This window comes from Ursus americanus, chromosome 24, assembly GCF_024610735.1.
Source record: "Ursus americanus isolate L20-20 chromosome 24, mUrsAme1.1.p, whole genome shotgun sequence".
NCBI classification, from domain to species: domain Eukaryota; kingdom Metazoa; phylum Chordata; class Mammalia; order Carnivora; family Ursidae; genus Ursus; species Ursus americanus.
Genome location: NC_142150.1, coordinates 6377765 through 6394753, shown reverse-complemented (window position 1 = coordinate 6394753; position 16989 = coordinate 6377765). Strand labels below are relative to the sequence as shown.

The 16989-nt window shown below is 37.1% G+C and overlaps 2 protein-coding genes across 17 annotated transcripts in view; one reads left to right on the top strand and one right to left on the bottom strand.

Moving 5' to 3' along the window:
• The window catches only part of PLEKHA7 (pleckstrin homology domain containing A7), a 232005-nt gene extending 215016 nt beyond the window's left edge, over positions 1 to 16989 (top strand). For 14 of the 16 annotated variants that reach the window (XM_087855330.1, XM_045796579.2, XM_045796578.2 and 11 more), the window contains one exon: positions 1 to 16989. This exon is cut by the window's left edge. The gene's annotated coding sequence lies outside the window, so the exon portion shown is untranslated. The other 2 variants (XR_015721534.1, XR_015721535.1) reach the window with 2 other exon arrangements.
• C24H11orf58 (chromosome 24 C11orf58 homolog) overlaps positions 9536 to 16989 on the bottom strand; it is an 11881-nt gene continuing 4427 nt past the window's right edge. The window contains exons 2-5 of the mRNA XM_045796576.2: positions 15701 to 15784; positions 13130 to 13190; positions 11300 to 11409; positions 9536 to 10586 (exon numbers count right to left, since the gene is read on the bottom strand). Of these exons, the coding sequence (XP_045652532.1) occupies positions 10356 to 10586; positions 11300 to 11409; positions 13130 to 13190; positions 15701 to 15784 (486 nt within the window). The 3' untranslated portion in view covers positions 9536 to 10355. The remainder of the gene's footprint in view (positions 10587 to 11299; positions 11410 to 13129; positions 13191 to 15700; positions 15785 to 16989) is intronic.

The window sequence follows — 16989 nt, the reverse complement described above, 5'->3', positions numbered from 1 at the left end:
CTCCCTCCCGCTCAGCAGGCCCTCCCTCTCCTGGGAAAGATCACTTTGGCGGTAGCTAGTTTTACTGTCTAAGCAGGCATCGCCAAATTCGATAGCTTAGGTTTGTTTTCTGAGATGTGCGCGGATGGACGAATAAAGAAGGCATTCCCTTGTGTCTGGCTTTGTTTCACTGAACACTGTATTTCCCATAGCTGTCCTTGTGACTGTTTCACGTGGTTCGCTCTTGTATAGTATTCATAGTAGGAATATTCGACGAGTACTTACCCATTCTACTGTCAAAGGACATTGGGGCACTTCCAGTCGGGAGCTATTATGAATAAGACTGCTATAAGCGTTTGTGTGTGTCTCTTGGTGCTCGTACGTTCATCTGTCTTTTGGTATATACCTAGCGTAGACTTGCTAGGTGATAAGATAGGCATGTCTTCAGTGGAGGTAGAAAATGCAAACTGTTTTCCAAAGTAGGGGTACTAATTTTTAGTCCTACCATGAATGTGAGTTGTGCCACATCCTCGCTGTGGTGGCAGCCTCTGAGGTGGCCCCAATGATCTCTGCCTTCTGGTATTCGCATCCTGTGTCGGCCCCTCCCACTAAGTATGGGCTGGAGCTAGCAGTTCCCTTCTAAGAAAAAAGCATGGGACATAACAGGATGTCACTTCCAAGATGAGGTTACAAGAAGACTAGCTTCTGTCCTGAGCATCCTCCCTTGCTTTCTCACTTGCTTACTGTGAGGGGAGCTGTGTCATGAGCTCACCTCTGGAGAGGACTGCAGGGCAAGGAACTGATGTCTGACCAACAGCCAGCAAGGACCTGAGGACTACAGCAGCCATGTAAGTGAGCTGGGAAGTGGGTCCTTTCCCCAGGCAGACCTGGAGATGATGGCAGCCCCAGTTGCCATCTTGATTACAGCCTTGTGAGAGACTCTGGGCCAGAGGCAGCCAGCTAATCAGATTCCTGACTCAAGGAAACTGTGAGATAAATGTTTATTGTGTTAAGCTATTAAGTTTGGGGATAACTTATACAACAATAGATAATCTACACAACAGAACTTTCTTTTTAACTTTAGCCATTTTGATGTGTATGAAGTAGGTTTATTAGTATCTCTCTGATTATTAATGATATTGAGCATGTTTTCAAATGTTCATTGACCATTTGGATTTCTTTCTTTTCTTTTCTTTTCTTTTCTTTTCTTTTCTTTTCTTTTCTTTTCTTTTCTTTTCTTTTCTTTCTTTCTTTTTCTTCCTCTTCTTCTTCTTCTTCTTCTTCTTCTTTTTTTTTTTTGGTAAAGTATTGTCAGGACTTTTGTCGTTCTGTGGGATTGCATATCTTTTCCTTGTTGATTTGTAGGGTCTCTGAATATGAGCCTATTTTGGCTTGGGTTACTCCTAGAAAGCAGAACCTAAGGCAAGGGCTTGCAGGAAGATAGTTTACTTGGGAAATGATCCTATGGAACAGAAGTGGAAAGCAAAGAGAAGAACCCAATAGAAGGATACCTTTTCTTTCTTTCTTTTTTTTTAAGCTTTTATTTATTTATTTGACAGAGAGACAGCCAGTGAGAGAAGGAACACAAGCAGGGGGAGTGGGAGAGGAAGAAGCAGACTCCCAGTGGAGGAGCCTGATGCGGGGCTCGATCTGAGAACACCGGGATCACGCCCTGAGCCAAAGGCAGATGCTTAACGACTGAGCCACCCAGGCGCCCCATGAAACGTACCTTTTCAACCTGGTGACTGTGGTGGGAAACGGGCTCAATCTCACTGGGGCCTTCTGAAGAGCCATGTAAAATGCACCTCAAAATTATCTGAGGTATGAAAGAGAAGACCACTTATCTACTAGCTCAGGGACCCCATTGACCAGGGGTTTCCCCCATAAGGTGTCCCCCATATCTTCTGATCCCACATATGTCTCCCATATGAACCCCATATTGGGGCAGCCAAGAGGCCATAGGGCATCAAATGAGAGGTGAGGCTAAATGAGACCCCACAGCAGTAATAGCTAGAGTAAAATGGGGCCCTAGAAGATGTGCAGTGGAGCACGAGAAGTATCTGACACAAAGCCTTGTATTGGTGATAACGAATTGCTAATATCTTATACTCTGTGGCTTGTATTTTTACAGTGTCTTTTAAGGAATAGACATTACTAATTTTAAGATAATCAAGTTTATAAGGTTTTCCCTTTGTAGTTTGTGGGTGTTTTTGTTTTGTTTTGTTTTTTGTTTCGCATCTTGTGTAAAGAGTCTTCCTATACTTAAGTCATAAAAATGTTCTTCTATAGTATTATTTTTTCTTATAGTGTTGTCTAAGAGCTTTATTGTTTTGCCTTTTACAGATCTACAATCCATCCGAAATTGATTTTTAAGTAAGGTGTGAAGTGGACATCAATTTTCATTTTTCTATGTAGATATCCAGATTATTGAAGAATCTATCATTTCTCGCTGCTGTACTCCGCCACCTTTGTCATAAATCAAACATTCATATGTGTGAGAATTTATTTCTGGGCTCCTTTTTTTCCTAATCCGTTGTCTATTTGTCTATCATTGTATCACACTATTTTAATGACTGGAGCTTCGTAGTAAGGGTTGATACCCAGAAAAGCAAGGTAGTCTGTCTTATTCTTCACAAATATCTTTGCCTATTTTTGGTCTTTTGCATTTCCTCACAGATTTTAGAATCAGCTTGGCAAGTTTCACCCCCCACCGTCAAATGGATGGTTTGTTTTTTTCTTTTTTTCCATTGAGACTGCATTACATGTAGATTACTTTGGAGAGAATTGTATCATCTCTACAATACGTGTCCTAATCCATGAACATGATATATCCCTTCATTTATTTAGGCCTTTAAAATTTTCTTTCCAAAATATTTTACAGAAAGAAAGAATTCTGCTTCTAGCAATGGTGGACAAGGTGACTTTGAATCAACTTCCTGAGAACAAATAGAAAAGGAGGCCAAAGTAAAAAAAAAAAACTCCATATTTGAAGGCACTGGAGAGTTGTCAAAGCTCTGTATGGAGCCAGGATTCAGAGGAAAGGTAGAAGTACGAGGTCAGCATTTGGTACCATTTTCCCCGAGGTGCATCACCCATTCCAAAAGCAGTCAGCCAAGGACCCAGGGGAGTGCCTTTGCATAGATTTGGGGCTTGACAGCTCCCCATCTCCAGTACTCTTCCTTCCAAATCCCGTCTCCCCAACAACCTTGCATGCTGGTCTCTGTTTCTTCCACCCAGTGAATCTGCTGCTTCTGTTTATACTTCTTTCCTTTACTGTGGTTGGAAAATGACCTCAGGGAGAAAGGAGGGTTGAATGTAGAAATCGGTGTGCTTCCTTTCTCTCAATGATCAGAAGCCCTGTGTGGGCTGGCCAACACAAATTTTTAATCTTCACTCTTGAAGCACATTTTCACTGGATAGGATTCTATGTTGGTGGGTTTTTTTGTTTTTTTGTTTTTCCCTTTCTCCCAGTGTTTTCAAGTTATCATTACATTGTGTTCTGGCTTCTTTTGTTTATGTTGAAAAGTCAACTGTCTTATTTTTGCACCCTTAAAGACAATGTATCTTTTCTTCTCTGTTTGCAGTTACTTTTCTTCTGTCTTTGGTTCACAGCACTTTTACTAGAATATGTCTAGATGTGAGTTTGTCTTTACCCACTTTGGAATTTAGAGATTTCAAGTGGCTATCTTTTGTTAGTTTGGGGAGATTCTTTTATCTCTTTTATCTCAGAAAAATTTATTTTCCTCATATTCTATTTTCTCTCTTTAAGGGATATATAATTGTATGAATGCTAGCTCTTTTTACTCTATTTCCCTCGTAGGAAACAATACCGCATTATGCAAGAATTGCATCTGTGTGAGAAGGAATTGACAAATCAGTTAGTCTTTCTCTTACTGAAATGCTTTTGCCACTCTGATTCTCCCATACTCTGAAGCGGTGTGTCTCTGACATGAGCAGTGGCAAAACCCACAAACCATCATGGAATTTGGACATAGTCACCTTTTGTTTCAGGGACATAGGGCAAAATATGTGGAGGATTTTCCTGGTCACAGGGTTAAATGTTTAAGGTTTTAGGCTGTACTGTGCCAGCCGTGAGTGGCAGATTCTGAGCGATAAAGGCGCCTACTTGCTCTTTGATAAATGTGTTCATTTGTGATATGCAGGGCCCTTTAAGGCATGGGCCCCAAAGTAGGAGCCCATCTTACCTGGGCTTAAGGCTAGCAGTTCTCAGTCTCGACACTGACATTTGGGGCCAGATGATTCTTTGTTGCAGGGGTCTGTTCATTACAGGATGTGTAGCAGCATCCCTAGTCTCTACCCACTAAATACCAGTAGCACCTCCCAGCAGCAACAAGTAAGGGTATCTTCAGACATTGCCAAATGTTCCTTGGGAGGTGAAAATCCCTCCTGGTTGAGAACCACTGGTCTAAGGATAATACTCCAGACAAGAAAGACCCACATGGTAAGTTGCACTTAGAACTTAATACCAGTAGACTGCTTTATGAAAGAAAGCACATAACTAGTTTAACTAGAGACCATGGGTTATGAGTTGTTTTCTCCTTTGGCTTTGAAAGGAAAGGCTTCCTGTGTGCAAGCTCAAAGCAAAGTTTCATGTTTATTACATTAACTGTAAGCCTCAGTTTTCAGGACTGATCTATTTCTAATTTAAGAATCCTTTTGGAAATGGCTTCACGTGATTTGACGAGTGGCAGGCAGAATGACTCTATTTGAATTCAGCCTGAGAAGGCAACGTCTTGGTACTGGTAAAGGCACAAGAGGCACCGTGTTCAATAGAGCGAATTAGGCTCCTTGAAGCAGCTTTGAGGGGAGTGAACAGCAGTTTGGGGAGATGGAGGGAAGAGGGAAGGCTCTGTTTGGTATCTGTGGGGAGCATACAGATGTTCCTTTGGTTTATCCTGTGCCAGAAGTAATTGTGCTTTCTGGAAGTGGGCTGGGGAACTGCAGCTCAGAAATCAAACTAGTGGGGTTTAAGCAATAGTAATTTGGGTGTGGTAAGTTAATGGTACTTACTTGCAGTTTAGAGACAGAAGAGTGAAGTCACTTCTTCTTTTGGAAATCACCCAAAAGCAATAAGGAAAATGAGAAATGGAACTACAAGCTCCAGCTTCAACAAACCCAGGAGACATCTGAAACTTCTAACTCTCAAATAGGTGAGAATTGAAAAAGTAGTGAATATCAGATGAAGAGTACAGGAGAACGCTCGCTTCTGCAGTATCTGGACCTAGCCGGTGTCTCTCTAAGGTGAGGCTCCTTGCAGGACCAGTCTGTAGAGTGGCAGGGAAAAGACGACCCTCCATGTGACGAGCCTACTACTGGGGCATATGAACTTCACTGGCAGGGCTAGGATTCACACACATAACTCTGATCACGGTAAACAAAATCTGTTAGCTTGTCCCCTCCTCAATATGAAAATTCTGCAAATACCTGGGAAGAGCTTAAAGAGGAGTCACCAGTTTTCCTCATATATGTAAATGGGAACTCATTCTTGACTCCTCTCTCATATGCTACATCCAGTCTTCTGGCAAATGCTGGTGGCTCTACCTTCAAAATACATCCAGAATCAATTTCTCATTACTTCCACCACGATACCCTAATTTACATTCCTGTGCTCACCTAGAATATTGCAGTCATTTTGTAACTGGGCTCCCCATTTTGACATTTGACTCTCAATAGTATTTTTTTCAAACACAGCTGCCTAAGCTACATTAGATCATGTCACTGTAATCAGAAATTCTCTCCAGTATCTTTTCTGCTCAGCATAAAATCCGAAGTTCATACTATGGCTCTAATGACCTTATGCGTTACTGCTGGCTCTGAACTCACCTCACAACTCTTTGTGGCCCCTAGCTTATTCAATTACTTACATTGCATCCCTTTGCCCTGTTTCCTTAGCATTTGTCTCATTTGATATCTGTGTCACCCCTCCACCAGAATGTAAGCCTCATTAAAGCACTGAGGATTTTTGTTCACTGCTGCACTCCCAGTGGCTAGAACTATGCCACACACGCAGTGGATACTCAGTAAATATTTGTAGTTGATAAAAATGATAAAAAAGAACTAGCACAGGCTTTGTATGAGGTTATTACAATAGAGGAAAAGATCAAGAAAAACAGACATTACTGAAGAACAAACACCAAGAAAACATTGCCTCAAAGTTGTTGAGAATTATGATCAAACATTTCATGATAACCTTAATATTGTAATGGAAGATTCAGCTCTATAAAATAAGAACAGACGTGAGAAATACAAGAGGATATGATGAAACAACAAAGAATGAAATGTGAGCTGGCAGAACTTAGGGAAAAAAAATTCATAAAAATGAATATAAAATTGGACTGACAATATACAGTGCCCAAATCACAGTAAGGGCAATAGAAAATTGGGTTTGAAAATAAAGAAAAATGACGTGGAGATAGAAGATGCAACATGCACATAACTTGGAATTCCTGAAGGAGAAAATTTCTATTTTTATAGGTGAAAGCACCAAGAAACCTTGCTCGTATGAAGAATTGGTAATAGGTTTTAGAAACTTCACTTAATCCTCTGAACTCTTGGCATCTAGGCCAAACATCAGAGTGATCTTTCACCAAAATGTATCCCTAATAAATTAGCTGACAATTCACTTTCTCTACCAATTTTATTAAACGCATAGAACTGGAAACCACCTGACTTGCTTTCAGGCCTCAATATCAACATTTCAAATTTCCCCTTTTTTTGAGCCTTGAACACTTTACCCACTGGGAAGATAAATCACTGTAGGTTTGGGGTGGTGACGAGGTACTGCCTTTCCGTTATTGAGGAAGTCCACCATGAAAGGAGAGGAGTTTTCAGGGAGACCAATTTAGGAACATGTGGACATACAGAAATTGATTCTTTTGAATCCCTTCATGAACCCCAAGAATGGATATTCATCTGAAGACTGCTGGTTAACAATGCCAAATACTGCTAACAGGTCAAGCAAGGAATTAACTGAAAAATGTTTTAGGAAAATGAGAATCACTGATTTGATGAAAGTAGTTTTCAAAGCAGTTGTGTCAAGGTTGGGTAGAAACCATACTGAAACGAACTGAGGAGAGAGGGGATGGCAGCGAGGAAGGCAGTAACAGAAGCAAGTTATTAAAACTGGATGTGGAAGGCATGAGGTAGGATGACAATAGCTGAACTATATATTATCTAGGAGTTATTATTTTTAAGATGTGAAATACGGGGATACAAATATTGACAGAAAAGGGCCAACAGACTAAGGGAGAGATTGAAGACTCAAAGGAAGATGATCAAAACACTAGGTTCACAAGATGCAAAGGATTAACTAAAGCTAGTATTTATTGAGCACTGAATACCTACCAGTGTGAAAAGCTTTTAATCCGCTTAATCAAATTTTCACAGTAACCATACAAGGTAGTTGCTATTGCTATCCTCATTTTACAGACAAGGAAAGGAGACCCAGAGAGATCTAGTTATGCCCAAGGTCACTAGCTTCTTCACTATGGTGGTAGAGCTGGGCTGTGACCTAAAGCAGGGGAACTTCTGCATGGTCGTGAATTTAGAAGGCAGAAGTTGAAGGAGTTTCTGCCTGATAAAACCTATTTCTTAAGTAAGCTAGAAGGCAAGGACGGGTTAAGAATGAAGGAATGTTACAAGTTTATGAATAGAGACTTCAGACAATTGTTAAGAAAATGGGAGAAGAGTTGACCAGACAAAACAGTACTGATAACATGCAGTGTTGAGGCCAGTTAACATTAATCTTAAGTAATACTGGGTCTTCTCCAGAAATAATCGTAGAGGATTGGATACATCTAGGGATGGGATTTTCCAGGCAGGTATGACTGAAGATGATTATTTAGGACACTGACAACAGTGATATTGAATTGACAGACCAACTCATAATCTAGACAGGGCTTGTGAAGCAGGTGAAAACAGACTGACAACGACCTAATCCGAACATGTGTAAAGGAACAGAACTGTTACGGTCAGAGGTAATTTCTAAATTAGCAATTTCAGAGGTAAAGTAGTTTCTGGATATTGGAAGTATCTAGGATGTGGCTGTCGCGGAGACAGTGATGGAACCAAAGCCCTGTAAGAAGTGGTCACTGAAGTCAACCAGGTAGTTGAAAATTTCTCCGCAAAATTTACTAGAAGAACTCTTTCTGATCTCAAACTGCTATTTAATCAGAAAAACACTAATTTCGAACTTTCTTCTGTAACTACATTTCTCCCAGGTTTAAAAAATAACAGATTTGAGGACTTTTACCTATTATTACACACAAAATTGGAAACTATGTTCCTAAAAAGCTTTTCAATAAAAAGACTGTTAAATCATTGGCATAGGTAAACATTTGGAAGAAGTGCATTTCAGGTAAGAAATTATGATAGGGGCAAATTTGGCATTAAACTTTTGACTGAATAGTCTTTCACTACACAAAAATAATTTGTATTTTTCCCACCTGCTTCTTTAATAGGGATATCAAGATGGCAAAGCATCTGTCTCCCTGTTTTTTCCTTAAATTTGATAAGAAAAAAAAACACAACCCTGATATTCATGCTTACAAGATAGCCATGATATTTAATGTGGTGCTGGGACACTAGACCACATGGACCAACAGACCTGAATTTATTCAACCCTGAATTATGTCAATGGTCCAATAATGTATGAATTAGTTGGAATATCTCTATTTGGACATGAAGAAAAAGGTCTTCTGGTGTAGTTATTTTAGAAGAAGACTCTTCTACTTACGTATTAAGAACCAAGACTTATCAACAACCCAGCATGTTTCAACAATAAACTCAATGAAAATACTTTTTAAAATGTAATACTGATCTCTCCCACTTCCATTCTTAAACATAAATCAGCCTTTATTTACAACTTAATTGTAATAAGCAACCCTAGAAACTAGATATCTAAAAATCTGTGGCCAACTGAAATTTGAATAAAGCCAAACATATTCAAACCAAGTATCTATTAAAGGTCATATATCCTGTCTACTACCCACTGACTTGGTATTTTACTACACAGGGTGGCACCTATTATAAAACGATGTAAGAAATAAGAAAAATCAAAAGCCAAATGTTGGGGGGGTCTGATCTATGAATGGATTGCATAAACCAGATTATCACCTACTCTAGCTGCTACACTAACATTTTAAATTTCAAAGTGACATAGGAATTTGTTTTTTAAGTCCAACACATCAAACGCATACTTAAATATCTAGATATATAAAAATTCAGCAAACAAACAGGTTTGACTCAAGCCTTTGAACATGTTACTTTGACACATTTTGGACCCAAATATTCAAAGATCATGGACTAGTCCATAATGCAGTTTGTTAATCTGCTGTACGTATCAACCAAATAACACCAGAGAATTCTAATCTCACTCCCGCAGAAGCAGCAATAAAATCAGAAAGCAATACTACTTTCCAGTAATTCAATAATCAAGATAACAGCATTGGGATAAAATGAAGAGAATTTGTTTTAGCTTCTTTTTCAGTAAGGCTATTCCTCATTTTAGATGAGGATAAAGGTATCACAAACCAAATATGGGAAACTGCTTTTTCTTTATTTAGGCCTTAGGAAGAAAATTAACTTTGGTCACATATTACCTTAAAAAAAAAAATTCCAGTTTTACATATTCCTAAATAGATAGGACCAAATGATCAGAGAAATAATTTCTTCTGTAAAAATTGGCCAAATTTTATCAAAAACCTAACATACAATGTAATTCAAATTATATAAAGACTGCTTGGGATCATAACATTCCAAATGTATGACAGTTGCAACTCCATCCTAACAGGGTGAAAGTATTTGCTCTCATGTTGCTTTGGTCCAAAAGAGTAGAGCTGAATCAGTAAGAGTAAACTAAGTACTTAATCTTTTGCAAACAATTTAGATAGTTATTGGCAGCAGAAATATCCACGATGAATAGTTCTGCTACAGCAAAGTAAAGGATAATAACTGAGTATTTTTCATGAACACATCACAGTATCAGATTAAACTTCTTATAAGAAAAAAATATGAAGGAACAAAAAAGATCAAACAGCTACCACAAAAAAGTGTCTCCTCCAAAACTATCTGAAGGGGTAAAAAGGTGAGATTAGAGTTTGATGATGCTAATATGAAAGGAAATGGAGTACTGTATTTATTTCTTATTTTATACAACTCTTACTCTTTACAAAAATGGTTATAGTCATGCCCATAAAAGTGTAATCCATGGCATCTGAAAGCAAACACTCTTTGTAATTATTTAAAAGGGCCTTTTTAAAAATTATAATACAAAGGTCTGTGCTCTATAAGCAGTCCTCCACTGTGCATTATAACAATAAGGCTTACTTTTAATACAAAGACTAAGTGTTTGGGAGTTATGAACCACTGGATTTAACAAACATCATTTTATAGTTGCTTTTTGCATCCTTTTTGTTCTTGGGATCCTCCACATCATCAGGGTGCTCAGCAGCTTGGAGTTCTTCGGCAGACTCTTCCTTCTCGGACTCTGAATCGCTCTCAGAGTCATCTGGACTTTCAGGATCAGCAGAATCATCATCATCATCCTCCTCTCCAGCCACATCACCTTCTCCATCATGATCTTCTACCTACGAACATCAACCAACAGGCTCTCCTTAAATACAGTTACCCAGTACAAAATCTGGGAAAGACACTAATTTTTGTCACAGTCTCAAAACACCCACTCCCTAGCCATTAACATCAAATTTTAAGACTGTATTGTGATCAGAGGCCGCCAAGGGAAGACATCGCCCTGTGTTTTACCCATTAGGACTTAAGTAGGATTTTGTTTTAAGCAACAGCTCTCTAGACCACTCACCTGACTTCCCTCCCCTTAGTTTGAAAGCTACCATAGCTTCCTGAAAGAAACAGTATTTTTTAAAAAACAAATAAGGCAAATTAACCACTGACCAATGGAAATGTGGAAAAGTTACCAATGCTTTACATATTACTTTGGAGTAGTTAACCAGCACTTATAATATGAAAAGAGATAGCTGAGAAAGCTCCTAAACTAGTATTTACACGAAATATTTCCTCTTAACTTGTATGTTGTTCATGCTTATTAAAGATGTGCCATAATGACTAAGCAGAATTTACATTAAGCTTCTATCAGAAAACATTTGTAAAACTCAAAAATATCTCTTCTCATTACCTACGAAGACCTATTTGGGCATACAGAAAATTAAGTAACTGTAAAAAGAAAGCTTTGTATATAGGATTCCTGATTGCTAGAGTAATCTAATAGAAATAAAGGATCAATTTAGAAATTATCTTCCCATTTAATGAAAATTTTAATTACTACCTCACTGAAGCCAAGTCCACAATGTCGTCGATATCTTCCTGATAATTTACTGTCCATACTTTGCTGATATTGAGACTCCAGTTCTTCATTAATTTTCTTGTCTTCTTCCCCTGCATGTCCAGTGTACTTTGGTTATGTTTCAGTCAAATTAATAAAAACATTTGATTACACAAAAAAAAACCCGTATTACAAATGCTATTATATTCAGGGCTGATTTCTCTGTGACTAATTTTACAACGCGTTTTGTGGATGGGTTTCCTCTACCCAACAGGTGGTTACCTAACAGACACTAAAAAATTGAAGGATGTATTTTATGATTACTTCTCTAGTAACTAACCCTCTGAACTACAAAAGTTTATAAAAGATGAAGAACATATATTTTTCTGTGGTAAGTTCAAATTAGACAAGTCTCAGAACTGCCTGAAGTTCAGATATTATAAATATTAATTACTAAGAACTTTTGGGCCTTAAATATTTTAGCTTATTTATAGTCCAATAAATAACTGCTTCCCTGAAAGTGAGTTTTCTCTCACATTTAAAACACCAGCAACAAACAAAAGTTTCTGTCTTTTAACATACATAATGAAAAGGCAGGCATTTCTGTTCAGAGAATGGCTAAATAAATAATGGCTCTACTTCATGCCTTTCTTACATACCAGTTCACTGAAACAACACGAACTTATCTACAACTAGAACATTACTAATACCATCAAAGCTTTCTGAGGGGGCGCCCGGGTGGCTCAGTCAGGTGAGCATCCAACTCTTGATTTCAGCTCAGGTCATGATCTCAGGGTCCCCGGATCAAGCCCAGAGCTGGACTCCCTGCTCAGCGGGAGGTCTGCTTGAGATTCTCTTTCTCCCCTCCCACCCACCCCGTTTCACCCTCCCCCTGCTTGCAAGTGCTCCTGCACTCTTTAAAATAAATACACAAATCTTAAAAAAAAAAAAAAGTTGACTGCCATTTTAATTTGTAAATATAAGAGGAATTTTTTTAATCAGAAATGACAGTGCTTGCATTATTTTTATTCATAAAGTCCACAGTTATAAAAGAATAAATGCAACAGTTAAATATTTTTCCATTCTACAAAGCTCAGGTATTCTTTTTGCCTTTTCTAACAATGCAAATCAATTTGAAATAATTATTTAGAAAAATGAAAGACCTGTTAATTTCTGAAATGTGCTACATATCCTAGATCAGTATAAAGTTAATTTAAATAATTTAATAAAAAAATTTGTTAAATAAGATCCAGGTCATTATGCCTTGTTATTAATAATGTCCAAGATTAGGGTCAATTTTATATAGGAGAAAATTTCATTTTTCAGCAGCCTGAATTCAAATCCAAACTCTTCATTTTTAGTTTTTATTTTAAGTTTTTCCTCTAAAATTAATTTCTTCAGGCTTTGCAACAAGTTTATATTCTTTATTAAGGATTTCAAAACAAAACAGTGAATAAATTCAAAACCAGTTTAATATGCCAATAACAACACTGTATGTTAAATAATTTATTATGTAAAAAATTCAGAAATACATATTACATAACAGTTGGCAAGATGAGGCATAAAACCTCACTACCATAAATATGTTATGAATCAGTAAAAATGAAGACAGAAAAAGGTCAGTTTCTTGGTTAGAATATCATTGATATATACTCTCAAATCTTTAAAAATTAGAGTATATGCTAATTGTTACATATACATGTTTACATATACATTTCCAGATCTAATATTTTAACCATTAACACAATTATACAGAGAATATCCTGAAATACATACGAATATTTCACATTCCAAATCTAGCACTACCTCTTAAATTATATTTTATTTTCTTACCTGTTCGGAAGTGAGATGTTGACTTGTGGTCTCCTATAACAAGACGACCAGTGTGTTCTTTCTGTAAGAAAGTAGAAAATGTATTAGAATTTGAGACCACTAACTTAAAATAATTATTGAGTGTCTACTATGTGTTCTGGGATACAGTGAAGAAAAAGAAGTAAATTGAGATCCTTGTCTTTATGGAACTTACATTCTAGCAAAGGTAGAGATGAGGAGGGGAAATGAAATCAATTATTATAGTATGTTAGAAAGTTATAAGGGCCATTAAAACAAATACACAAACAGAGCAGAGAAAGGGAGTGGAGAGTACGCAGAGATCAGACTGGAGTTTTAAATGGGGTAGATAACTAAAAAATTGTGTCAATTTAAACATTTTCTTTCCTAAAAGGCCAATTAAATGAGTTGCTTTAACTTTCCCACCTCTTCTTTCTGATGCCGCAGGCACATTTCATAGAAAGCAAGCAAAGGAAATTATTTAGCTAGATAAAAATGAAGTAAGAGACTTATAATGAACAAAGTGATAAATCTTTAACAAATACCCAGCTCATTATTATTTGACTACAATAAATATCCAATCTTAAACTGTCAAAAAGAACAGAATTTAAAACAATCCAATTCTACTCTAAAACATACAAATAAATCCTGATTCAATGTTACTAACTGATCAGGCTACATAATTACTCTCAATTATCAGTTACAATCCACTCCTTATGGTTCATATTTAGTTTCATAAGGTAAAGAAATTCTTCACTAAAACATAGTGAAGGAGAGATTAAATGTAACTTTGCAAAGTAATCTTAACCAATCACCGTGAAGATACAGTACATAACAAATCTTCCTATTGTCAAAGAATGACAGACACATTTTCCGTACTCCACGATATTACTGAAAGGCTTCAAGTATTAATACTTCACTGCCTTACATGCCATTATCACAGAAGCAAATCAATGACTCAATATGCTGCTGCTTTAGATTGCAGAAGACACTCCATTATCAAGATCTGAGAATGTATAATACATTAAGTTATCCGAGAATGATGATAGTACTGCCCTAGTCTATTCATACTTTCTCCTAGCTGGTTCTCCCTGTGACCAATAAAATACTCATGGCAGCTGGCTAGGGTTAGGAATATACTTCATTGTCACAAAACAGAATAAATCCAAACAGCCTATATATAAGATCAAAGCTACAATCTCGGCCTTGCTAGAAAAAAATTTAATGTATGCTAAATAGCTCATTTTTTGGTAGTCAATTTTTTTAAATTGTTCAGTCTGTTTTCTTCCCCACAGTTTTAATGATATATTTGACTCTGCATCTGGTATATAAAACTGGTCGCTAAATTTCATACACTTTATGTTAGGGTATTCTTCCTAAGTACTCAGAGTTTTCATTCTACTAGGTTAAGCATGTCCCCTAAATTATTACTTACCTCATATATTCTTAGCAAATATTTTATTTGCATCAATCAAGACAAACTTCAGACTACTTTCTATGATAAATCACAAAATTACTGGGAAATCTAGATTTGTAAGATATTATAAAAATGTATCCTTGTACAGGTCTTATTGTGTTGCACGATCTCTCTGTACCCTGAACCCTGCTGTTTTAGTCTGGCTAACTCCTCTTTGTTTCACCAATTCTATTTCTGAGATGCTTTCCTGTATCACTAAGGCAGAGTTAGCTACCCTTGTCTGTTGATTCCACAGCACTATGTGCACAGTTCTTTCACAGCAATTGTAATTCTAAATTATCTGGTTTCCTCTATTACATGATGGCTCCAAACAGGTGTTCATGATCTGTGTGACCCTCAGGACCTAGCACGGTACCTGGCATGCTGTAAACTGTTAATAATTGTTGGTAAAATGCATGAATGAGTCCCCATATGAATAACAAAAACAAAGGGCAGAATTAATTTTGAGGAGCTTAAAACAGAAAAAAAGTTTTCTTATTTCATCCACATTTGGTTTGTAAATTTTGGGGACAATGTTAGGAAAATAAATTGACTTGCTTACACAAAATAAGTATCTAGAGAGAACTGTATTTGCATGTAAAAATTATTGCTAGGAACAAGAAGGGAATTTCCCCAACAGATGATGTTTTCCTGGCACCTATATTTTCTATCTTCTACTACGTTAATCAAACTGAAAGGGATTTCAAAATATATTGAACATTTTAAAAATTAGGTTTTTCATAAAGGCTTGGCTACTACCTCAAGGGCTAGAGGGAGCTATAAAATATGAAAGGCCTACCAATTGGTCTGCCCAGAATAAAACTTCTATTAAATCATTAAGCTAACAGCAAATCATAAACCTTCTTCCATAGGAGTCTCCTCAAACCAAGGTTGCTCTCTATTCAGTCTCTAAACCTTACTGCCCAGTGGTGCTGAGAATCCCAGACATGGTGCAGAAATAGTATAAATTTTAAGTGCTTGGTTAGGTCATTCTGTTTCCCAAGCCAGAACAGGAAAATGGGATCCCAGTATATTCAGTTTGGCTCACTCAACAGACAACATAAGGATATTATTTTCACAGAAAAGACTTAAAAAAAAAAATACTGTTTGATGCTTACCTTTCCTGCACCCATAAGTCTCAAGAACTTTTGTTTTCTTTCCTCATTACCTAAGTCTGCTGCTTCCCAATTGCTAGATCCAAGCTGCAAAAGAAATTAGCCAATTAGTTTTTTTGCATAATATTAAAAAATTTAAAGTCTACCCATACTCCCAAGGTTGTTTCTCCCCCCTGTCATTTTTAACTATAAACAGGACTCATTGATTTTGTTTAGGTAGTTAAGCATATACACCATACTCAATATATACTCTTGTTGCCTCAAGGCAGAAGCCTTCCTTTCTTTTGCAGCCAGAGCTTTGATTCTGAAGTCTGCACTTACCAGAATCACCTGGAGGGTGTGTTAAAACCCAAACTGCTAGGCTACACCCCAAGAGTTTTAGATCCATTAAGTCTAGGGTGGGCTCAAGGGTTTCATTTCTAACAAATTCCTAAGTGATGATGATGCTGTTGATGTTGATATGAGGACCACACTTTGAGACCTACTACCCTAGAGCCTTGCAAGGCCCTGAGTACCTAGGATTTCGAACCCAGAGGCTGCCAGAGTTGTTACTTGAAAGTTAGTCTGGCTTTAGTGATAGTCTAAAGGACCATGGAACACAAAATGGACCAAATTTTAGGTTTTCAATTTTTTTGTGTGTGCAGTTCTAGTTATTTCTAAGGATTGATATGTAAGACTTTTAGTCTTTCTTAAAGGTCTTCCAAAGAATAAACAGAAAACTTATTTTAAAAAAGAGTAAAACTCATTCTACTTTGTAATTATCAAATGGTCAGTTGAGCCCTTTTACAAAGCTAAGAAATATTATGGAGTCCTAGTGATCATATTTTTCCCTATATCTTGAAACAAATGTAGGAAATAGATCATTATGATTTTTTAGTTATTGCCAACTATGCTAAAAATGACTAAAATAAGGAAACAGAAAAATGGCAGAAGAGTTTTCTCATCCTGTCGTCCAAGATACTGCAGCACCTTTCAAGACCTCATCACTCCTCCGTTGACGCTTCTAGCTTTCATGGACACAGTTGAGAGTCCAGAATTATTCATTTCTACCCATAATGGCAACTGGGTAAAAACTGGAAACTGACAAAAGTCATTTCACAGTTATTAGAGGAATAAGGTGAATGCAAAATGATAGGTAGTGTACCCTAAACTAATAGTAATGGCAAAATTAATTGTGTATGCAAAAATCTTAAGATTGAATTTTTGGATGTTTAAATACTACATGACCTTTCTCCAACCCAGGAATCAAGAGACAAAGAAAAAAAAAAAAAAAGACAAGGAAAAATATGACA